We start from the raw sequence: 25,629 nt of genomic DNA on the forward strand, positions 1-25,629 counted from the left end.
CTCACATGAGTGTCTATGACAATCATACCAACGAACAATATTTGTGAGGGCTGTGACCATGGCCACTGTGGATGGGCAACAAGCCACATAAGGAAATTCTGAGAAAGTGTCAACAACTACAAGGCAAAAGGAGTTAAGGAATGGACCCCCAAAATTAGCATGAATACACAGCAGGGGTACTGGGGAAGGGGAGGGAGGGGGGCAGGCCACGGGGAAAGAGAGGGCCATGTTGCTGCTTGATGGGTGGTGCACTGTAGGCAGACTGACACAACATATGTGATCCCATTGTCAATATCCAGCCAAAACACTTGGTGGCGGCTCAGCAATTTTGTATGAGAAACATTCCAATGGTCCAAGTGGATAATGGTCCAGGTGGAAAAGGTGAATGTAATGCGGACAGGATCACAACCCTGGGCACCAACTCCTCAGTAGCCAACAATTTCACACCATCAAGAATGGAGAGGCAATGGTGGATAGCTTAATAATTATGCAAGGGATCCAACACCCAGCCCAGTGGTTTAATCAGCCAGCTGTGGTAGACAAATTGAACAAACTGATGTAAGACGAGACTGGCTGTGACAGATGCCAAAATCTGAGAATTGGTAATGGGAAAACCATCTATGGTGTTATGGACGTTGACATCTAAATGAACACACAGTAATTCATCAAATGCTGGATCGAGGCCAATTGGTAGTTGAGAAAGAGCATCCAAATAAGCATGTTGTGTTATGGGGTACAAATGAATTTTGTAATTATAGCAAAACAAAAACAGACCCACAGTGTTGTAGGTGATGATCTGATTTGTCCTGTAGAGAAGCCAAAGGATGCAAAAGAGAAATTAGAGGTTTATGACCAGTAATTAAATTAAATTTAGAATCATAGAGGAAAATATGAAATTTTTTGACTGCATTACAATAGCAAGGGCTCCTTTTTCGATCTGTGAGCAGTGCTGTTGCACCTGATTCAAGGTTTTGGGAGTGTATACAATATGGTGTTCAGAACTGTTTGCATCTCTGTGTGTGAGAATAACCCCAAGGCTATACTGTGGAGGCATCTGTGGCCGAAACAAGATGTTGACAAGGTAACCAAGCAAGGTGCTGTGTGTAATTTTGACTTCAACAGGGTAAAAACATGCTTGCAGGTGGGTGACCAGTGGAAAGGAACACTTTTACATAAGAGAGCCTGAGAGGGTTGAGCCACTATGGCCACATCAGGAAGAAATTTATGGTAGTGCGCAACCTTTCTGGGGAAGGCCTGCAACTCTTTGACACTGGTAGGATGAGGCAAAGCCATAATGACATTGACTTGTTGGCATAGAGGCTTGCCACTAGCATGCAAGACTTCAAAACTGAGATAGATGACATATGGCTGAAAAAAACTGTGATTTTTCCATGGTACATTTCAACCCAGCAGCCTGCAGCACAATGAACACGGCCTATTGATTCCACAGGGATTTATCTGTTGAGGAACTGGAGACCACAGTATCATCCAGGTAGTTAATGCCTCCCAGGATGGAAGCCTTGCAATGTTCCAAAAATGATTGGGAACTAGCAGGGGCATTAGCAATGGCGAATAACAGGCACTGGTATTTATATAATCCAAAGGGGATATTCACAATGAAGATCTGTTTAGAATCATCATCCAGAGGCAGTTGCAAATAGGCTTCTGACAAGTCTATTTTGGAAAAATATTAGCCCCAGAAAGCTGTGCTAAGAGTTTATCCTGATGGAGTAAGAGATAAGAATCAATAACAGACTGTGAATTTAAAGACTTTTTAAAATCACCACAGAGTGGAAAGTAGCCATTAGGTTTTGTGACCATTACCAATGGAGTGACCATTCACTACAGGTGATGTGCATGACAACAATCAAGGATGTATATTGATCTGGTTCCAATTTGACTTGCTCCTGTAAAGCTTTTGGGGTTGGGTGGTATGAAAAAAAAAACCATGGGTGCCCATCAGTTTCATTGTGATGTGAGCCTTGAAATTGGTAGCACACTCTAAACCTTTCAAAAACAGTGAGAAAAGTTCTGAACAGATCGCATCCAATTGTTGGCAAGGAACTTGATCCAGTACCGGATGCACTTCATTAGGAATAGAGAATCCCAAAATTTTGAAGCTGTCTAACCCAAATAACATTTTAGTGTTGGCATGATACACCACTAGAAAGGTCAAAGGCCGAACAATTGCTTTATACACTATGGGAGTAGAAAACTGTCCCACTATAGGTATTTGTTGCTAGTTGTAACTCACTAATTGATGAGAGACAAGAGATAATGCCAGTGATCCAAGATCCACATAGGTTTGAGAATATAACAAAGTCACTGCTGCACTTGTGTCTGCTTGCACTTTTTTATCTTGTCCATAATACATACTTCAAAAGAAAGTTAGTTTGGGGCTACCATCACTTGGGAAACAATGTTCACATCCACGTTCTTGTCAGCAGCATGAGGTAGAGTGTTGACACAGATGTAATATGTCCGCTTTCTTTTACAATGGTTGCATGTCACCCAGCGCTTTGAGAACGTGGCCTGCTCATGTTGAACAGTAATAGCACAATGGGAGTAGAGCATGTGGCCACTGTTGTGACACTGACAGTTGTTGCTGTTTATCACGGGGTTTCCCCATGCATAATGGAGACTGTGACTGCACAGCCATGACATCATCTTCCTCCAGTTAGGTAACCAATGTCGACTGAGGAGGGGAAGAAAATGTGGTTACTTCACACCCAGCTCCTATCTGATTCCCTAGTTCCCTGAGGAACATTCAAACCCTCTATGAGAGAGGGATTTTCACATTGCACAGCATGTTCGCAAACTTCTCTATCATGAGCCAAGTGTTTCATAGCATCATGAACCATCGAATCAGCGTATGAGTCGTAATGAGCTTCAGTAACAAACTGGCAATGATGTTCCACTGCCCAAGCTCTGTACAACTATTATGGCTGCTTTTGAAATGGTAAAACTCAATGTGAGCAGCAATAATATGGTATATTTGTAGTGATAGGTAGCAAGCAACTGACACATTTCAACAAAAGAGAGACTGGCAGGTTCCTGAAGAGGGGCTAGCTGACATAAAGGATGGTAAACATGAGGAGAAATCCATGACAGAAAGAAAGTTTCACATGTTAGCATCAGACACACCAAAAACTTAGAAATGATGCCAAAGGCATTTTTAATTTGTGTCCCAATCTTCTGTAGTATCATCATTTGGAGGAAACAATGGGAGCTGTGTCACTGGTGGTGAAACCTGGCATGTCAACAATGCTGCCAAATTGTTTATTGCCACAGAGAGACCCTTCTGCTGATTGGCGAGAGCTTGCTGCTGTTCAACAAGAGATTGAAGAATTTTTTGGGCATAGTGAAATGCGAAATGAAACATGCTGCTAGAACACTGCACTCATCATCAAAAATGTTGTAACATTTCACAAACACAATATCAGAATTCCCTCCAACCAACTTTTATTCTGCTTCCACATGAAGGGGTATACTGAGACACTGAATGAAACGGTAATTGGTACAAACACACTTAACCAAAGAGTACATTAAGTGACAGTCTAACAGTGAAGCATACATTATTCACATAAAAATGAGAGTGGCTGAGGGCCTGGCATGCTGGCTTATTAAGTTTGTTTAGCACACAGCACAGTGCTTGCTGTGCTTCTGTGCAATGCGTGGTGATCATTTTAGGCTGGTTGTGGAGGCACTCACTCTTTAATTATGCACTCTCACTGTATAGGGCTATAATAGAAAGTAAAAGGAAAAGTATTCCAGCAAATCTGGTACATAAACAAACCATTTGCAAGATGTGTGTTTGCAAGCCACCACTGACTTCAGTACAAAATATTGTCCTATATAATACAAATGAATATGAAATGTAAACCTTTTGATTAAATCGTATCTTATTGGGCTCAAATTTCATCCATGATTCGTGATTGAAGGATGCAGTAGCAATAAGATGGGACATCAGTACAGTTTACTGCTGATATGATGACATCTAACACACCAATATGCTCCAAAAAGGATAGGTCAACCAGCACCTGTACCTTGGTCTCCAAGATCACCCAACCTCAACCCTCTGGATTTTTCTCTCTGGCGTCATCTCAAAAGTGAACTGTATAATACTCAAAATGATAAGGTTGAAGAACTGGAGCAACAAATAGTAGTCTTGTTAAGATTTATCAGATGATCAGAGGTATTTCAAAGATTTCATAACTCAATACAGAGACAATTGTGGTATTGCATCCAAATGTGAGGAAGACACTTGGAACATGTCATTTAGTAAGTACAAGGGCACAGCATATTGTAACATGCAATGTGCTGAAGTAGCATTGGATTCCTTGTTAAGGCACGCTATGGGTGAAATATCGGTCCACCTGAAAAGTATGCATTTGTGCTATTGAGGCCAATATTTCACACTAAGATCAATGGCAGCCCACAACAACTCATTTGCAAATACCTTGTAAATGGTTCAATTGTGGATCCATGTTTATTGGAATGTTTCTGATTCATTTATCGCACACATCACTTGTATCACTTTTTGCTATTAATTATGATACACATAGTATATTGGGTAGATGCATCACACAGCGCAAACCAGCAATCAACACAAATATCTGATCTTTGTTTGTCTTAGTGCGAGGAAACATGTTATGCAACAAAAGACCAAAATAATATACTCAGTTTCCTCTTCTTGATACTGCATCATTGAATGGGAATTCATATTTGTACCTTGGACAACCTTGAAGATAGAAGTCACCTATACTCCTACAGCCTACTGACAAAGTTCCAAGAACCAATATTAAGTGAGAAATCAAGAAATATACTGCAGCCCCCTACATACTGCTTCCATAGGGTCCACGAAGACATGATTTGACTAATTACAGCATACACAAAGGCATCTAAACAGTCATTTTTCCCACACTCTATATGTGAATCAAACAGGAAGATACCCTAATAAGAGATACAATGGGAGGTATACTCTGCCATGCAGTTCACAGTGGTTTGCAAGATATGGAATAAGGATGAAGAGAAACTTTAATGTTAAACTCTAACATCTAATGTTAAACTCTAAACATCCTGTAATCAGCATGGTCATTAGAGACAGAGCGCAAGCGCAAACTACAAATGGATGGGGAAGGAAACTGATCATGCCCTTTCCAAAGGAACCATCTGAGCATTTGTCTGGAGCTATTTAGGGAAATCAGTGAAAACCAAATTCTGGATGACCACATTGGGATCTGAACCACCATTCTTCCCAATGTGAGCACATGTAGACCCTCAAGAACAGTGATTCTCACTCCTGACTTAGCCCAGCCTGGAACCCTGTGCATTCCACCCTCAGTTCACAATGAACAGCTTGAGAATTTCTGATGGTGGCCCCATAGCAGTGTAGTGAAAGAAGTTTACAACAACTGATTGTTGCCACAGTCACATGACACAGCAGTCCAAGTGCACACACAGAAATCTACACTTCAATCTGTCATAGTGGTCTCTTTAGATGCTAATGTCACCCATTTGGTAGCAGTGACCTTGCACAAAGATGACTTCTGGACATGAAATCTACAAGAAGAGAGGCCAAACATGGACACCAGCAATAGCTACTTGCCAGCAGTCACCAGTAACAACCAATCAAAGGTGTCAGGAAATCTCCTAAATGAAATTTTGTGGGATATACAAAATGCGATTTGACACCAGACTTGAGAAACACATACTGAACAGATACTCCAGGAAAACTTGAAACATCAGATTGAGAACTTGTGCTTCCAAGATAACTGTATCAACACTAATTTTCACATGTATTGAGATATTATGTTGTCTAACCTGACTACTTCCAAACTTGAGTAATGAAATATACATCACATTCACTGGTGTGACAGCAGTTGTATGACTGTGCCTATGAAGTTAATTTTTCATCCCCTTTTGCTCTACATCTATTTACATAAACAGTAATCTTCTACTGTCAAATGAGGTGGCACTTTGGTAAGACCAGGGACTCATATTCATGAAAATGGTATTTCAAATACTTATCTGACATCTAAATTTACGTTTTCTGCGATTTCTCTAAATAGCTTATTGGAAATGCCAGGATGGTTTTCTTAAAAGGGCACAGAAGATTTCATGCACTGTTCTTTCCCAAACTGGGCATGTGTTCTGCCTCCACGGACCTTGTTGTCAATGGAACGTGAGAACATAATATGCCTTCTTTCTTCTCCTACTAATGCTCCCAACTTTATCCAAATTTCAGTTAGTTTCATGTACTCTTTCATATAAAATTAATCACACAATATTGCTCCACATCACCTGGTATGCCACTTTCAAACAGTTGCCCCCCCCCCCCTGCACCCCTTCAATCAGCACTCTGGTGGGCATGTGATTCTTATGCCATGGTGTAAAAATAATTCTCATGAATGATATACACATTGTTCTTGAAGTTAAAAGTTTCGTGTTAATCTTGAGGGACTCTTGAATGATACTTGCTTAGGCAATAATAAATGTTGTCGTTCATAAATGTTTGGCAAACAAGACAATGTCATGGAAATTGTACTCCGTGCACTAGATATTCTGAGGTTTTATACTTATAGTTATATGGCTTCTTTTTTTTTTTAACATTGCAATACAGAACTTCTCTATGATACTGATATGCGATTGGTAAAATTGTTGCACTGGATGAGCACAGTACATTTCTTCTATGACACTGCTCTTCTTCTGCCTGTTGTTGCAATCTAATAATGGAAGGTGTAAACTTTACCACTCAATTTATAGTTGAGGCACTGAATGGACATAAGGTACACCAGTAAAACTGAAAATGTTGCTGAGCTTTCAGACAATTTACTTCTTCAGAGCTAACTAACTCATTAGGGAAATGTGGCTGTGTGTATGTGTATTTGTATGTGTGTGTGTGGTTCTATTAATTAGCTCTGAAGGAGGACATTGTCCAAAAGCTCAGCAATGTTTCTTGTTTATGTGCCTGGTTGCCACACAACACCTCAGGTATATGGTAAATGGTTGCCTTTTCTCCACTTTCATTATTTTTATTTGACCTAGGGCTTTCCAAAATTAATGTAATGAGATTATTCGAAAAGTGTGTCTCCTTAAAGCAATAATCTTACCCAGAATTTCCCTCTTTCTTCATAGTGCTGCAAACACATGGCAGCAAAAGGAACACTGTTAAATGCACTGAATGTAATAAATGAAAGCCTTACTGTTAATGCACTAGAACTTTGCAAGAAGTTTCTTATGACAAAAGTGTCTTTAGGGAAACCTCTAAGAAGCCAATAAACTGTCAATATACGTAAATAAGAAGTTTTTGAATGAAAGTTACTTTGTGCACAAACATTGAATTTAGGATGAAATTAATGATACCAAAACTTTTATATCATAAGATCATATTGTAAGAGCAGATAAGATACATTTTATAAAAGTAATGTGGAAATGAAAAGAGGAAAATGACGAATTTTCATATGGTTCAGAAAGTGCTCTAGATGTCAGACAGATTTGATAATGTCACTGAGACTCAAAATGCAATGGAAAGCTAATGTGGAAGCAGTGGGAGAATGCTGTACATGATGCTGTCTTCTAGAAAGTGTAACAACTTAACAAAACAGTCTCAAATTAAGAAAATAATTATTGCTCAAATTTATTTTTCCATGAAACTCATGACTCATTCCATGAATTTCTTGATTTCTATCACTGTAGTTAATATGGTGTGTGTGTGTGTGTGTGTGTGTGTGTGTGTGTCTGTGTGTGTGTAATAAGGCAACATGCTGGATTTACAAGCTATTATCAGCACATTTACTACAGTTGTAATAAGTACATTACAATGAGCAAGCACAAAGTGTAACTGAATGTATAATGAGCACTACTGTAACATGAATGATAGTGTCTACCAATACAATTAGATGTATAATGACACTAATGATTCAAATTTAAATATTATAATTGTTTTCAAATTACTTGTGTTCTCTGTGCTGTCTTCCAGTTTTGTTACTGACACTGATTTTACTCCCTCCATTTCCTCTGCATCTGCAGTATCATCAGAACCATAAATAGCAGCATGAGCAACTCTCAGATATTTCTCTTGCTGTAGTCTAATTTGCTTCCGAGCTTGTATTTTTTCTGCTTCTGGTATTACAAAAGTATGGATGAGGGAGCTTACAAGCTCCTCTTGCTCAAGAATGTCATTTCTAAAAGTTAAAATATTGAGTCATTTTCAAGTACAATAGGAAATATATGGCAAATTGAAGTCACAGATAAAGTATATTGCAACAACAAACACTATCAGAAATCAATAGGATGTCTACTTGTACCTTATGTAGTCTTAGTTGTGCGAATCTCCAATATGAAGTTTAAAAATACATCTCTGAATGAGTCTGAGGTACAATAATTAAAAATTAAATATACTTAATAAACAAAACCTTAGTCTGAAGTATCTATTATGACATTTTTTGTTTTTATATCACAAAACAGTACATGTTTATTACTGAAATGAGAGAGATAGGTTAGGTTACAAACTGAAACAATCATCTAATTGGCTGCATTGTTTTCTTTTTCTCCTAACTTTATTGCTGAAGATTGCTTCATCAAATGTAGTGTACATAAACAATATGCAGCAACTTCAAGACTAGCTAGAAAAGAAAACTAGAATCACAGGAACACAATCAAACAATGGCATAAATATAAAAACAAAGATATTTATATAAAGTCAAATGAAGTAAAAGCAGTCTTCAGTTGTAAATTTATAGATTGATTTTAACACTACACTGTTTAGTAGGAACATTCTTAGTAGATGCAGAATGTACTTAGCTCCTTTCTCCTAATATCCAGCACAACCAACCAGTTATTGGGGGCCAGAACTGTGAGGTAAAATGGCAATTTATACAAAGAATTTCTCAAGATAAAGTCATATAAGACCACAATACCCACAAAAAGATCAATACTATGACTAACCCCTGCAATTTTCGACAGCTAATTAATTGAGTCACTTGTTTACATTGTATTAATTATTCAGTTAAATACATGATATTGAAATATATGAATCCAATTATAAAAAATCAAATGGATAAGAAGTCAACTAGCACAGACTGATAAAGACTTCATAAAGAGCAACAATTGAAATGTCTACAAAATCTTCATAAATAAAACCCAAAGAGTTCTTTTCAAGGTAATGGATAGCAAAATTGCTTACAGTGATAAAAACACAACTGTTAACTTCTAGCACAGTACTTGGTATTACTAGTTATATGTATGGTTCAAGTAGCAAAATTTGCATACGAAGGAAAGTGGCTCCCCAATCTAGTCTCATATTCATCAACCATAGAAGAAACTAGGCAAAGGATTATACTGAATAAAATCTGCTACCAATGGCAACTAAAGGTGGTTTAATTAAAACATGACAAGTTTTGAGCTTCTACCCTCTTCAGGTGATTACATTCGGTTACATGTTGACACACTCAATGTTTGAGTTCACTTTTTAACACAATCACACAATTTGTCTTTATTGTTAAACAGTGAACTTCAGTGTTTAATGCACAATCATGAAACTGAATGTAATTACCTGAAGGTAGGCATCAGCCCAAAATTGGTTGTGTTTTAAATAAGCCACCTTCAGTTGTGACTAGTAGCAGATTTGAGGAGTTGATAAATGACATTCTTTTATAACTAAACAATAGAAAATCCAGAATGGAATAACAACAATATGAAAAGGATAGATTGCTACTCATCAGAAAGAGGAGACACTAAGTTGCAGAGAGACCAAATAAAAAAAAGATTGCTAACATTTATAATTTCAGACAAAAATGTCTTTTTTTAAGAAGAAAACACGCACAAATTCACACACACACACACACATACACACACACACACACACACACACACACACACACACACACACACACACACACACACACACCATCTCCGGGTGCTGGAGCACCGGTCAGTATAATTTGTTGAACAGTTCTTTCAATACTAGTCTTTGCATTATATCAATAGGACTGTTGTACTTGCTCTGATAAAGTCATGTTGTTGTTGTTGTGGTCTTCAGTCCTGAGACTGGTTTGATGCAGCTCTCCACGCTACTCTATCCTGTGCAAGCTTCTTCATCTCCCAGTACCTACTGCAGTCTACATCGTTCTGAATCTGCTTAGTGTATTCATCTCTTGGTCTTACACTTCAATTTTTACCCTCCACGTTGCCCTCCAATACTAAATTGGTGATCCCTCGATGTCTCAGAACATGTCCTACCAACTGATCCCTTCTTCTAGTCAAGTTGTTCCATAAGCTCCTCTTCTCCCCAATTCTATTCAATACCTCATCTAATCTTCAGCATTCTTCTGTAGCACCACATTTCAAAAGCTTCTATTCTCTTCTTGTCTAAACTATTTATCATCCATGTTTCACTTCCATACATGGCTACACTCCATACAAATACTTTCAGAAACAACTTCCTGACATTTAAATCTATACTCGATGTTAACAAATTTTTCTTCGTCAGAAACGCTTTCCTTGCCATTGCCAGTCTACATTTTATATCCTCTCTACTTCGACCATCATCAGTTATTTTGCTCCCCAAATAGCAAAACTCCTTTACTACTTTTAAGTATCTCATTTCCTAATCTAATTCCCTCAGCATCACCCAACTTAATTCGACTACATTCCATTATACTTGTTTTACTTTTGTTGATGTTCATCTTATACCCTCCTTTCAAGACACTGTCCATTCCATTCAACAGCTCTTCCAAGTCCTTTGCTGTCTCTGACAGAATTACAATGTCATCGGCGAACCCCAAAGTTTTTATTTCTTCTCCATGGATTTTAATACCTACTCCGAACTTTTCTTTTGTTTCCTTTACTGCTTGCTCAATATACAGATTGAATAACATCGGGGAGAGGCTACAACCCTGTCTCACTCGATTCCCAATCACTGCTTCCCTTTCATGCCCCTTGACTATTATAACTGCCATCTGGTTTCTGTACAAATTGTAAATAGCCTTTCGCTCCCTGTATTTTACCCCTGCCACCTTCAGAATTTGAAAGAGAGTATTCCAATCAACATTGTCAAAAGCTTTCTCTAAGTCTACAAATGCTAGAAACGTAGTTTTGCCTTTCCTTAATCTTTCTTCTAAGATAAGTCGTAGGGTCAGTATTGCCTCACGTGTTCCAACATTTCTACGGAATCCAAACTGATCTTCCCCGAGGTTGGCTTCTATCAGTTTTTCCATTTGCCTGTAAAGAATTCGCGTCAGTATTTTGCAGCTGTGACTTATTCAACTGATAGTTCGGTAATTTTCACATCTGTCAACACCTGCTTTCTTTGGGATTGGAATTATTATATTTTTCTTGAAGTCTGAGGGTATTTCGCCTGTCTCATACATCTTGCTCACCAGATGGTAGAGTTTTATCAGGACTTGCTCTACCAAGGCTGTCAGTAGTTCTAATGGAATTTTGTCTACTCTGGGGGCCTTGTTTTGACTCAGGTCTTTCAGTGCTCTGTCAAACTCTTCACGCAGTATCATATCTCCCATTTCATCTTCATCTACATCTACATCCTCTTCCATTTCCATAATATTGTCTTCAAGTACATCGCCCTTGTATAGACCCTCTATATACTCCTTCCACCTTTATGCTTTCCCTTCTTTGCTTAGAACTGGGTTTCCATCAAAGCTCTTGATATTCACGCAAGTGGTTCTCCTTTCTCCAAAGGTCTCTTTAATTTTCCTGTAGGCAGTATCTATCTTACCCCTAGTGAGATAAGCCTCTACATCCTTACATTTGTCCTCTAGCCATCCCTGCTTAGCCATTTTGCACTTCCTGTTGATCTCATTTTTGAGATGTTTATATTCCTTTTTGCCTACTTCATTTACTGCATTTTTATATTTTCTCCTTTCATCAACTAAATTCAATATTTCTTCTGTTACCCAAGGGTTTCTACTAGCCCTCATCTTTTTACCTATTTGATCCTCTGCTGCCTCCACTATTTCATCCCTCAAAGCTACCAATTCTTCTTCTACTGTATTTCTTTCCCCCCATTCCTGTCAATAGTTCCCTTATGCTCTCCCTGAAACCCTGTACAACCTCTGGTTCTTTCAGTTTATCCAGGTCTCGTTGAAGGTGTATTTATTTGCTTACTGTTGGACCATTTCTGATTCACCCACTAAGAAAGACTGGACTGTATATGTTAAAAGCTAACAACTATCTCCATGATCACGACCACAGGACTGCATGATGCCAACCAGTCAACGTGTCTTTCTCCGCCACATGGTGTCATTAAAAGCTGTGTGGAGTGGCATGGGGTCAGTGCAAAACCCTCTAGCCATTGTTGTCTTTCCATGTATTTAAGCCTCTACTTCTCATTCAGGAAGGTTTGAAATTGGCATTGTGTGGCTGCATGACTACATTCTAGTCCTCCCTCCATGGAAAAATGCCTGGCAGAGCCAGGAAATCAACTCAAGTCTTCTATGTGACATTCAGGCACAGTGATCAGTGAGTTATAAAGGCAGACAGGACTGTACAAGCTAACAGTAGGAAACTTACACATGTTTGTGGAGTAAGTGCTGAGAGGGCACACATAATGTGAAGATTTTCTAGCAAGTTTCTTACACATTGTACTGGAGACAAAAAAGAAAGATTCCACTGGTCTTGATGTCAAAGCTGTTTAACAATATGTTTGACCAGATCAATACTTGAGTTTGGTGAACAGTTAGATCTGGAAGGAAGTAATACAGTGAAAGTTCAGTAACTGTAGTTGACATGGCAGGAAAACATGATTAGCTGCTGAGAAAAGTGAAAATGGGGACATCTAGGGATGAGAAGTGTATTCATTTGAGCAGCTTCGGTTTTCCTGAGAAAAGCTAGGAGGTTCTAACAGTTTTTAAGAATTACTGTGAAACAACCAGCAGATTATGTGTTCAATGAGATGTGGTCAGTGGGATGAACTGTGACTTATTAAGTAAGGTTCTAAATGATTTTATTTGAATGCACCCTTTTAAGCTGCAGTTATGGCAGTGCTTATCTACCGATCATAGTTTGGAAAGCAATGTGTCAGTTTCATGTAGCCAACGGAATGATGCTTTGACGTAACCAATGAGAAGTGAGAACAGAGGCAGTGTATTTGTAGCACTGAAATTGAAAACATTGCCTTGTTTGCTATTTTCAGTGTATTAGCGGATTTTGAAAAATATTTTTTGATTATGACAGCAAGTATGTGCTATAAAGGATTTAAGTGATTTAGTTCTTCATGGCGACATCATCTGTTGCTGTGTGTATCAAGTATTAATTACAGAGACATGAAAATGTATGTAATGTGATAGTGAAATGACTCTTAAAGAGTCAACGGTTTGTGTGGATATAATCATCTGCAAGTGCAGCAAAAGCTGCCACTTTGAATAAGTGGATCAACATTTTTTTAAATTCAATCATAGGAGAAGGTAGGTGCATCAATGTTTATTAATAACAGATTAATAATAGAATTATACATTTAATATATTAATAAACATGGATCAGCCTTCCTTCTTCCATAATTTAATTAAAAAACAATGATGCACCTACCTCCTCCCATGATTTAATTAAAAAACACTGATCCACTTATTCAGTGTGGTCACTGCATACCAGTATACAGAAGAGAAATAGTTTACAGCTTTCTCAAATATATCGTGGATTGCAATTCTGTCCTTGGTTTGCAGATGCTAGCACAGATGAAATAGCTGCCACTCAGACAAGGAGCATTATAATCCTTGTTTACAGCAATGTTGCACACTTTATTCTGAATGTATTATTTTGAAACACATCGGCTGCCTGCTGCTCTCTCATTGGCTGTGTAACACAAAAGCTAACACACCTTCTTTTGTACCTATCATACATCATGGCAAGCGCCAACAACATTCTTGCATGAAACACAAAAGTACACCACTGTCCGCATTCTAGACTTTTACCAGCAGCCGAAATTCTGAGCTCTCCCAGGTATTACACATCTGTAGACTTATCAGCATTAGTGTGAAAGACTACAGTGAGGACAATACGTCAAACATAGCGTGATGACATGTGAGACTTCAGTCAGTAAGCGTATTACTAATAAATTACGCATTGCCAAGTGTTAGTAGTTGAACTCCCAACTACGTAGATGAAATTGGTAAAAATCTAGAACAGAATCATTGGCGTACTTATCTGTGTCATGCAGGAATGTTGTTAATGTTTGCTGTGAGATATTATGTGAACAAAAGAAGGTGTGTCAGCTCTTTATGATGTGCAGCCAATGAGATAGCAACATGCAGACAAAATCTTTTGAAGTAATACATTTGGGATGAAGGGTAAAACATTGCTATAAATGAGGATTACAAATTTAATTACTCCTTATTTGAGTGGCAGCTATTTAAATTGTGCTAGTATTAGCAAACCAACGACAATGTTGCAACTCATGAATATATTTCAAAAAGCAGTGAAATATTTCTCAGCCCTGTATTGCTATGCAATCGATCTGTGCGAGCACAATGAATAAATGGATTAATGTTTTTTTTTTTATTAAATATGGGAAAAGGTAGGCACATCAATGTTGTTTAGTTAAATCATGGGAGAAGGAAGGTCGATCAGTGTTTATTAATATATCAAACGTATGACTCTATTATTGATAAAAATTGAAAAAAAAAAAAAAACATTGATCCACTTATTCAAAGTGGCAGCTTTTGCTGCACTTGCACATGATTCTATCCACACAAATCTTTTACTCTTAAGAGTCATTTCATACCCACATTTGATAAATTTTCGTGTTTCTGCAGTTAATACATGAGACATGCAGCAATGGATGATGTCACCGTGCAGACCTAAATCACTTGAATCAGTCAACTTTATGGCACTTGCTGCCATAATCACAAAATATTTTTTCTCAAAATTCACTAATGCAGCAAAAAGCAGCAAACAAGACAATGGTTTCAATTTCAGCGCTAGAAACACATTGCCTCTGTTCTCACCTCTCACTATTTACATCAAAGAATCATTCCACTGGCTACGTGAAACTGATACATTGCCAACATAGGAGTAGATAAGCACTGATGTAACTGCCACTGGCCCTGATCTAGACTTTAGAAGATGAAAATCTTATTAAATCAGGAGGCAGTACCAACATCTATTAAATCAGTATTCTGAGAACCTGTAGTTACAATCTGACTTTATTACACTTTGACTATACATCTGACAAGTGATTAGCATCTGTTTTTATGTTAGATTGACATCCAGTTCACACGACATTCAACCAATCAAACAAAATGCTATTACAAAAAGATTCAATACATATACTGACATTACTGTACGTATTGTGCTAGAGTCACTGATATCTAAAGTTATCTCCACAGAAGCCTGTAAGGAATACCTCGGGCAAAGAAACAGATCAACCACAACAAACATGCTCTGTAATAGACCTTTATACATAATAAAGATAGTTCTCACCCTCGAAATGATCTTGCTTAGCTACTTTACCAAAATTCACAACTACCAAGCTACTATGGGACTTTCCTATTAATCAATGGTTTCCTTTTTTGAAATTCTTTGAAATAAAAAGTGAAAAATCTTGCACTGTCTCCGCTACTGAACATTACTGATATTTGGAGACTTCTATATGTGCATCAGCATTCAAGATTATTTGGTTCTATCTAGAACATTACTATCATTTGTATATAACTCAGCACCACAGAAGAACCTACAGCATTCAATGCTATGTATAACTCAATTATTAAGTGCATATAGTGTAAATAAACTTATTAATGTGTTATCTTTTTGTAGATGTCTGACAGTATTTATTGGTCACCTCAACTACCGATACAACAGAGATCAACAGGTGATGAGTCTTATATTTTTTCCCACTAACTGTCAATGAGTTAGGTGCTTTTGTGGTAGTGATCAGAAATTCAGTATAATTTTCACAACTCTTACGTGAAACGTTTCTCTATTTCAAGTGTCTTTAATCTGTATTTACAATGGCAGCTTCTGGAGAGCAATTCCTCACTGCACTTTTTCAGTTTCAGATTACCTGCTTGATCATCACTATTGGCAGACAGTAACTGAAGCACAGAATCTCAATGACCAGGTACCACGTCCTCTGCCATTCTGCTCTATGAATGTGAAATATGCAGCTAGAACAACACTTTGCTGTGTATAACAAATCAGGTAAATCACGATGCTCTTTCTTTTTTTCATGGGTAGGAATGCATAGTTTCTATTTGGTCACAATTTGTTCCCTCAGTTAGAACCCCAAACCATAAATTATGAACACATTTTTCAAGCATTAGATGACTATTTCAAAGTTCAGATTCATGTAACGTATTGTCATATTAATTAGTATTATAAGGAATGAATTGCTAAAATCAACAGCATGACTAGGACTGTAAATTTAACTACTGTTGTGGAGCCTCAGATCAGGATGAAATGCTTCACAATGCCATAACTCAAAACATTGCTGATTATAGAATACAAGGTGAGAGTCTACAGCACCACAACCCTGGTCTCAATGATGTGCTTAAAGCAACCGAAGCTCAGGAAGTTCAAAATTTCACTGAACTGGTCTTAAATGTCCCTGCTGTTGCAACTTTGATTGTGGATAGGTTGAAGCAACCCAAGTTTCACAGGTAACATGACAACCAGCAGCACAAGCAAGAGAATAAATACATTCACACGTGCATAGCCGCATCCTCAGCTCGTTCCAAGCTTCTGAAGTCTTGTGAGCATTGCCATGTAATGCATGAGCACAAAAATTGCTTTCTCTGGCACATGGTATGCTGACACTGTCATAAATCAGGACACGCATAGCATATGTGCATACAAAGGAAATGAAAAGTAAACTCTGTTCCACACAATTCTTGCATTGAGAAAACTGAAGTAAATATGATCCCTCATTCTGAATGTGTACCCACTCCTCCTCGCAATCGACACAGGAACTATGGATGGAAGCAACAGAATTGCACAGCAAAATGCTCAGTGCAAAATCTGCCTCATTCTAACCAATTTTCTTCCAATATATGTAAAGCTAAATGCTTCATCAACAAGTCTACTCACCAAGTGGTGGCAGAACATACACATAAAAGAGGGTTGTAATTAGGCAAGCTATCGGAGCCAGTGGCTCCTTTTTCAGGCAGAAGGGTTGAAGGGGAAGGAAGTCAGATGAAGGAAAAGGACTGGAGAGGTCTAGGAAAAGGGGTAGATTTTGGGAAAGTCACCCACAACTGTGGGTCAGGGGAGACTTGCCGCACGAGATGAGAAGGAAAGACTTTCCGTCTCATGTAATACATGGACATTTGTTCGATGGCACACTGGGACATGTGAAGAATTTTCATGAGCATATTACACTGCAGTACACTGCAAACCAGAAGTTTTATCATGCTCATCAGATACCCAACACCATTCATAGTGACGTTGCTTCTGAGCTTCACAGATTAGGACAAATCAGAGTTTTTAAACCCATTTTGGAAGTCAATGGGCATCTGCCTTTGTGGTTACAATACAAGTGAATGGGAAGATCAGACTTTGTGCTGACTTTAAAGCTACAGTTAATGCTCAAATAGTGATTGATTCCTTCCCCCTTCCACACACTGACGAGCTTATGGACTGAGTAGCAGCAGGTGGATTTTTTTTTTCACAAATTGATTTAGTTTATGCTCATCTTCAGCTTCCCCACGATGATGGAAAAAAATGATAATGGTTGTCATGCATGTGGGCTTGTATCAAAATGTGCTCCTTCCCTTTGGAAATGCCTATACTCTTGCACTGTTTCAATGGTTTCTTGAACAAGTGACATTGAAAGTTCTGTCCTGTTCAAATTGTTTTGATGGCATCATTGTATCCAGACAAACACCAGAACAGCATCTAAAATATCTATAGTCTCTTTCTCAAGTTTTAACTGACACAGGGCTCAAGTGTAATTTGCAGAAATGTTCATTTTTCAGTATTGAAATCAAATATCTACAAGTATATGAGAACTACAAGCTGTTTTTGGCAAACTGGCATACTACATTAATTCATTCCGAATGCAGTGCAAATAGCTGCTCCTTTATATCGCCTCCAGCACAAAAATCTCCCTTTTAAATGGCCTGGAGTATGTGAACAATCTTTTCAGAAACCTTTCAACCTTATTGCTTAGTCACCTGTGCTCGATGCATTTCAATCTGAGAAACCAGTAGTGCTTGCAGCTAGTGCATCAACACACAAAACAGGGGCAACATGGGACGACCCATACCATTCACATCTAGGATGCTGAACAAAGCTCAAGTCAACTACAGCAGCTGGAAAAGGAAGCTTTAGCCATAATTTACACTTTCACAAAACTCCATCAATATCTGTGTAGTAGAAAATTTTATCATGTGACTTATCATAAGCCAATGATTCTCTTTTTTATCTGGTGAAAGATATTAGATTAGATTAGATTAGATTTACTTTCATTCCAATTGATCCGTAGTGAGGAGGTCCTCCAGGATGTGGAACATGTCAGAAAAACAACAATACATGACAAATATTTACAACTAAAACAAATAAGCTAATGTACCATTCCACAGGTCCCAAGTGGAATGATCGTCATTTTTTAATGAACACTAAGAGTCATTTTACAAATACTAATGCACTGAATTTAAAATAAAAAAGTTTTTTATTTATTTATAAGGTAATAAACATGTAATACAACTACTGAAATACTTATTTACAATGAACACATTACTGCACTGAATTGGTGCAGAAGTTAGATTATACTTACACACAACCACACACACACACACACAGGCACAGACACACAAATTTTCAGTGAACACATTACTGCACTGAAATTGTGCAGAAGTTATGTTGTACTTATATACAAATCAGTTGGTTTTACTAAGAAATTCTAGAAGGAGTTGGCCACCAATAAATCCTTTAGGCTTCTCTTAAACTGAATTTCATTAGTTGTTAAGCTTTTTATGGCTGCTGGCAAGTTATTGAAAATGTGTGTTCCTGAATAATGCACACCTTTTTGTACAAGACTAAGTGACTTTAAATCCTTGTGAAGATTATTCTTATTTCTAGTATTGATTCCATGAATTGAGCTGTTGGTATGAAAAAGTGATATATTTTTAATGACAAATTTCATTAAGGAATAAATATATTGGGAAGCTGTAGTTAGTATCTCTAGTTCCCTAAACAGGCTTCTGCAGGATGTTCTTGAGTTCACACCACATATAATTCTTACTGCACGTTTTTGTGCCCGGAAAACTTTAGCTTGGCTTGATGAATTACCCGAAAAAATAATCCCATATGACATTATGGAATGAAAGTAAGCATAGTATGCCAGCTTTATTTAATATTTTTCATTCATGCCATGAGCACTGTAAACATCAGTCCAGTGAATGTCTCTGAGGAGTGTCCTAAAATAATCAATTTTTGGCTTACTGATTACCCTCTTGAGCTCAGATTTAACAGATTTTATATCCTGTTCAGTATTAACATTTAACAGAAGGAACTGCATGTCATGGTCTGAGAGGCCATTGACTATTGGTTTTGTAATATAATTTTGTTCATTGGACTTTTCTATAAAGATATTATCAATTGCTGTTTGTGAGCAAGTGGCTATCCTAGTGGGGAACTGTACTGTGGGAATTAAGTTGAATGATAGTGTTACTAACTCAAATAAGTTCTTATTGGGAGAGTCTTTAAGGAAATCTACATTGAAATCACCAGCAACCACTATTTCTTTGTTTTTGGTTGTTAAATGGGCCAGTACAGCTTCAAGGTGGTTTACAAACAGATTAAAGTTACCTGCAGGTGCTCGATATACACTTAATATTATGAAAGATTTTTTGTGAAAATCTAATTCTGTTGCACATGCTTCCATATGCTGTTCTAGGCAAAATTTATGAATGTCTATGTTCTTAAATTTATGACAGTTCCTGATGAATGTGGCAACTCCTCCTTTCTCCATTTCTGATCTACAAAAGTGAGATGCTAACCTAAACCCTGTAACACTTAAAAGTTCTATACCAGTGGTCACATGATGTTCCGAGAGGCAGATTATGTCAGCTGGGTTTGAAGACTCTAATTCATCTATGCAGATAGTTAATTCATTAATTTTATTTCTCAGTCCTCGAATATTTTGATGCAATAAAGATAGCTGACATTTCTCATTGACTGAGTTAAAATTGGGTGGAGTTAAAATATCTGCTGACAGTTGAAAATTCTTAACCAATGGCTGTTTATGTTGATGTAATAAGCTGGAATTATGTTTTTTGATTTCTTTCTCAAACTGAAGGTTTGTCTCAGTTCTAACCTCTCTTAAAATTTGCTTTCTTTCTGTCCTCCCTACCCTAAAAAAGGGTCTTTTCTGAATCCTATAACCACTGGTATTTTACCACTCATGACAGTGCCTCCCCCCTTTAACTTTCCTGCTATTTCCCCAGCCAATTTACCCTTCCCCTTCCTGTTGAGGTGAAGGCCATGCCTAGTATAATCTCACCTACTGATAGAATCAACATGAACCACACCAATGTGTGACCCCGCACCCGACATGAGCAGCCGTTCCAGCTCCAAATTAACTCTCTTGACAGAAGAGTTCAAATGAGGTCGGTCATGGCGCCCAAGAACAGATACAAACTCAACACTGGTATGCTTCGATGCTGATGCAATCTTCGCCAGGTCACACTCTATACTGTACCCAGGATCTCTGTCAATACTGTTACCTGCCCCACCCACTATAACCACGGTGTCTTCCTTAGTGAAATCTTTGCAAAGTGATCCTAAATCCTCTGTCACCTGCTCCAGACCAGCACTAGGTTTAAAAAAATTGGTGACCTGGTATTCTGATCCTAGTTCATCCTGCAAGAGTTGGCCAACACCTCTTCCATGGGAACTACCTAACAACAACACTTTCTTTCTCTTTACTCATTTTCCTACATTCTTACTTTTCACTTTGCTGCTGAAAGTTTGTTGTGCCCTGTCTACACCTGTAACTGCTTGAGGCTCACCAGCTTCTAACTGAAGCAACAGGTCAAATCTATTTTCCACATTCACCATAAAGCTGTCAGACAAAGTTCTAGGCCTGTTCCTCCTGTTGCCTGTTGCCACTTCCCACCTCTCTTTACCCTTCTCCCTCCTTAACCTGTCAAGATCTCCCCTGGCCTTGTCTAACTCAGCCTGAAGGGCAGCAATTTTCCCCTCCTGTTCCAGTATCTTCCTATCTCTACTACAAATCCTACAAAACAACTGATGAGTCTCATTTACTTCCCCTATTCCCACGCCACTACAGTCACCCACATGGAAAAAACTACAGCACCCATCACACCAAAGCCCCGACCTAACAATTCTACGGCAAGTCAAGCACTTTTCACTCATGATAAACGTAATAGTTTATTAAGAATACGTCAGTTAAATTACAGATAAACACGAAAATACGGTTACACAAATTTGGCCTATATGCAACTGTGTGTAAACAAAAACAAAAGTGCAAAGTTTCTGAAACAACAAGTTAAACTTTACGCTACTTTCCAGAAATGCTAGTTAAATAATGAAGAGGTACGCTAAGTTAAATTGCTGGAGAGAGCAAGGAACAACTAAACGAAATTTTATAGATTTGCTGCAGCAGAACGTAAACAGAAAATACGACTGTACGGTCTTTTCGCGTTTTCTGCTATATTACGTAAAGAAAAATGAAACCTTTAATGGTACACTTAAACGGCACACTAATACACTTATTTACCATGTAATCAGTACTAATCTATATGTTTTATAATCTAAAATAACTTATCTTTACGAGAACACCAAAACTCGCGTTAGTCGCCTGGCTGCAGGGCTGCCAACCATACCTGATCGTACAGCACAGAAGCTGCAAAGTTGATCACAACTTCTTTCCAATTGTCAATATGAAATTCTTTATTGCCCTATAGCACAGCACACTAATACAGACACTTTGTCTTGCTTACCGGTGAGAAATGGTTTGGACATTGATACTTCAGGAGTCTCTTGTCTTCAAATTAATCATTCTGATTCATGAGCACCGCCAGCTTTTCAAAAAAATGGTTCAAATGGCTCTAAGCACTATGGGACTTAACATCTGAGGTCATCAGTCCCATAGACTTAGAACTACTTAAACCTAATCAACATAAGGACGTCACACACATCTATGCCTGAAGCAGGATTCAAACCTGCGACAGTAGCAGCAGCGCGGTTCTGGACTAAGGCGCCAGCTTTTCCCATTGATTCTTGGTGGACTGTATGGACTACTGAGAAAGATTATTTACAATGATTGCTCAAGTACTAAATTGGGATGGGTTGGCCTCATAATCCAAAACCAATCTTAGATGCAATAGTTCACAAATAATATGCACAATGCAACTGTCTTCCTCTCCAGAATGCTGTAATTTCATTACATTCTCTTGAGGGACAAATGTGAGTCCTGATTCTCATATTTTTGCCACATGTGTTGAAAATAGAGGGCATTGGGGAATAGGTAGAACTAAGCAGCTTGCGTGTCAGTGCTGTATATGACTCAAGCTGGATAAATAAATAGAAAAATGATAGCCCACTGCCGCACATGTGCAGGAAATCAGGCAGCACTGAGCCAAGGATTTTTCAATTGGCCTCAACATGATGGTCCTTGGTGATGTACCCTTTTTGATTTTGCTGGTCCCTTCCGGAAGATGGTTCATTATTGGCAATCCATACAGCAAATATCCTTTCATCCATCTGACTTTTAACACTAGCACTATCAAAGCATTCACTTCTGTCCTTTTCTTAGAAGGTTTTCCACAAACAGTCGTCTTGGATAATGGTTCATAATTTTCTTCTCCAGAATTTCAACAATTTTGCCAGCAGAATGGAATTCAATATATATGACTGGCACCATTCTCTCCTCAATCAAACAGTGAAGCTGAAAGTTTTGTTACATTTTTAAGGCTTAGATGTCCAAACTTCATGCTTTGCATTTCATAGATAATGCTTTGTTGTTTCTGAGCACCTACTGCACTATGCCTGCTCACGACACTTTGCCAACAGAACTCTTACATGGTTGGTTCCACCACACTCTGCTGCATTCTTTCACCCTTGCCATTCCCTTTCTAACAGTAACTTCACAACAGTGTTCTGCACCATGGCCAAAATTTTCTCTCATGTCTATAATATGCCTCACAACTGGGACTCCAGTTTGTCAGATGTCTAGCTGTGGTGATTATACCATTCACAGTGCATCTGGCACACACTGACAGCACCAAAATCAGTTTCACCAAAACCTTGCCCGCAACTCAGCCTGATGCCCCCCAGCAGCCCTTCAGGCATTCAGGCAACGCTGCCATAGAGCTCCACCTGTGCTTGCATCTACAGCCACTGTGCAGGAACCACATTCATTATTTTTCTTAGTGATAGCTGTCATGAACATAAAGATATTGTTGTTGCTCAGGTGGGATACTATTTTAGAATACATCACCTTCTCCAAAATTTTGGAAGATAATGCAGTAGTGAAATGGATCAGTAGTTATTGATATCTATCCTGTCACTTTTCTTGTAGTGTGGCTTAACAATGGCATATTTCAATTTCTCTGGAAAACACCCTGAATTAGTGATGCATTACATATTTCAGAAAAGACAGTGCTTATTATGTGACACCATGTCCTTAGTACTCTGTTGGAAATGCCATCAAATCCAGATGAGCTTTTATTTTTGAGAGAATACATAATGTTCTGAAGCTGGTGAGAACTTCCATATGATTGAATCCTACATTAAGGTGCTTGTTCAATGTACTCTTTGATTTTTCTCAGGAAGTGTTTGTCCCTATATTTTCCACTACATTTAAGAAATGATTATTACACATATTTTCCACCTGTGACATCATTTACAGTTCTTCCATTTAAATTAATAGTGATTTTATCTTGTTGTGTGGTTAGTTGTTCTGTGTTGTTTTATTACATTCCATATAGCCTTAGTTCTATTTTTGGAATTATGGATTATGACATAATGTGCATGTTCCTCAATTTCTTAATAATTTCTCTCAGTAATTTTGAAAAATGCTGGATGGAATGTAACAATGAAAAGGATAGTTACTACTCATCATACAGCATATGGGGGGGGGGGCCTTCCATAATGCCCATGGCCTTACTGCTACTCGACACTACCTTTCCCAGTGCCTGATGGATTCCAAACCAACAACCTCTTTCCTAGTCACTGTGAACTACTATAGCCTCACCCACAATTACTTCTCCACTGTAGGTTTTATCTATAAACACATCTGGGGTATGGCTATGGGGATCCGTGTGACACCATCCTATGCCAATCTATTCATGGGCCAGAAAGAGGAATCCTTCCTAAACAACCAGAATCCCAAACCCCTCATCTGGTTCAGATTCATTGATGACATCTTCATGATCTGGATTGAGGGTGAGGCCACACTATCCACATTCCTCCAGAACCTCAACACATTCTCCCCCATTTTCTTCACCTGGTCCTACTCAACACAATGTTGACTTCCACCTCAAAAATGCGACATCAGAACCTCCATCCATATCAAACCTACCAACCACCAGCAATACCTCCACTTTGACAGCCGACACCCAATCCATACAAAGGAGTCCTTTCCATGAATCCTAGACACTCATGGCTGTCATATCTGTAGTGATGAGCAATCCCTTTCAAAATATACTTCACAAGCCATAATTACCCGTCCAAACTCATCTCTCCAATCACCCACCACCTCCCAAAGTCCCACTGTCTGGCCACAGAGGAGCATTCCCCTCATGACTCAGTAACATCAGGACTGGAGCAACTGAATTACATTCTGCACCATGGTTTTGACTCCTCTTGTCGTGCCCTGAAATGAGAAATGTCCTACCCACTATCCTTGCTACCCCTCCCACAGCGGTATTTCACTGCCCACTGAACGTACTCAATATCCTCATCCATCTCTATGCAACCCCCGCTACCAACCCTTTGCCTCATGGCTCATATCCCTTAATAGAACTTGTCAAATTCTCGGAAAAGGATTTGTCAATGATATGGGAAGTATTATTTAAAGAGGTAAATGATTTTTTAAGATTAGTCTGGAATATATTATTGGATAAAGGATCGATTTTGGCTATGCAAACAGTCATCTTAGCTAATGGAGAAAAATTGAATAATAAGATTTCATTATGAATACATAGATATAAAAATTAAAAATGTTCTCATGCCCCTCTTTCAAATGATTTCTTATACCTCTTCAGTGCTGTTGTGACACTTTGGTGTTTCCCTCCATTATTACTGGTGTCCTTGCAAGCCCTCACAATCGTCCAAACATTTATTACAATGTACATAATTTGTGCTTTTTATGTTCACCTCCATATTTCATCTTCATTTACATAATGATTATCCATCATCTCATTTTCCTGATCATATCTTATAAAATAGCTAACAAAAGTCCTTATGCCCCCTGTTCTGTTCACAGTTGTTGGCAGGGGGCTTGGCCAGACCGATCGCTGTCTCCATGTGAGAGAAGTAGGAGGTCAGCCTGCATTCACAGTGGCACTGACAATGATTGTCAGACACCATTGCCAGATGTCACCAGATAACATCATCTGATAGTATGGTCTTAGTGCACCAATCTCCTTTGTCAGTTATGTTAGGTTAGGTTAGAATCTATTCTACATAATAAGTAAGTTAGATTATAACAAC

The 25,629-nt window shown here is 38.3% G+C and overlaps 1 protein-coding gene across 1 annotated transcript in view; it reads right to left on the reverse strand.

The window, feature by feature from the left end:
* Nucleotides 1-25,629, reverse strand: part of LOC126191219 (cilia- and flagella-associated protein 91-like) — a 356,082-nt gene that overhangs the window by 69,461 nt on the left and 260,992 nt on the right. The window contains exon 14 of the mRNA XM_049932021.1: nt 7,957-8,186. Within this exon, the coding sequence (XP_049787978.1) occupies nt 7,957-8,186 (230 nt within the window). The remainder of the gene's footprint in view (nt 1-7,956; nt 8,187-25,629) is intronic.

This window comes from Schistocerca cancellata, chromosome 6 (genome assembly GCF_023864275.1).
Source record: "Schistocerca cancellata isolate TAMUIC-IGC-003103 chromosome 6, iqSchCanc2.1, whole genome shotgun sequence".
In the NCBI taxonomy this organism is placed as follows: domain Eukaryota; kingdom Metazoa; phylum Arthropoda; class Insecta; order Orthoptera; family Acrididae; genus Schistocerca; species Schistocerca cancellata.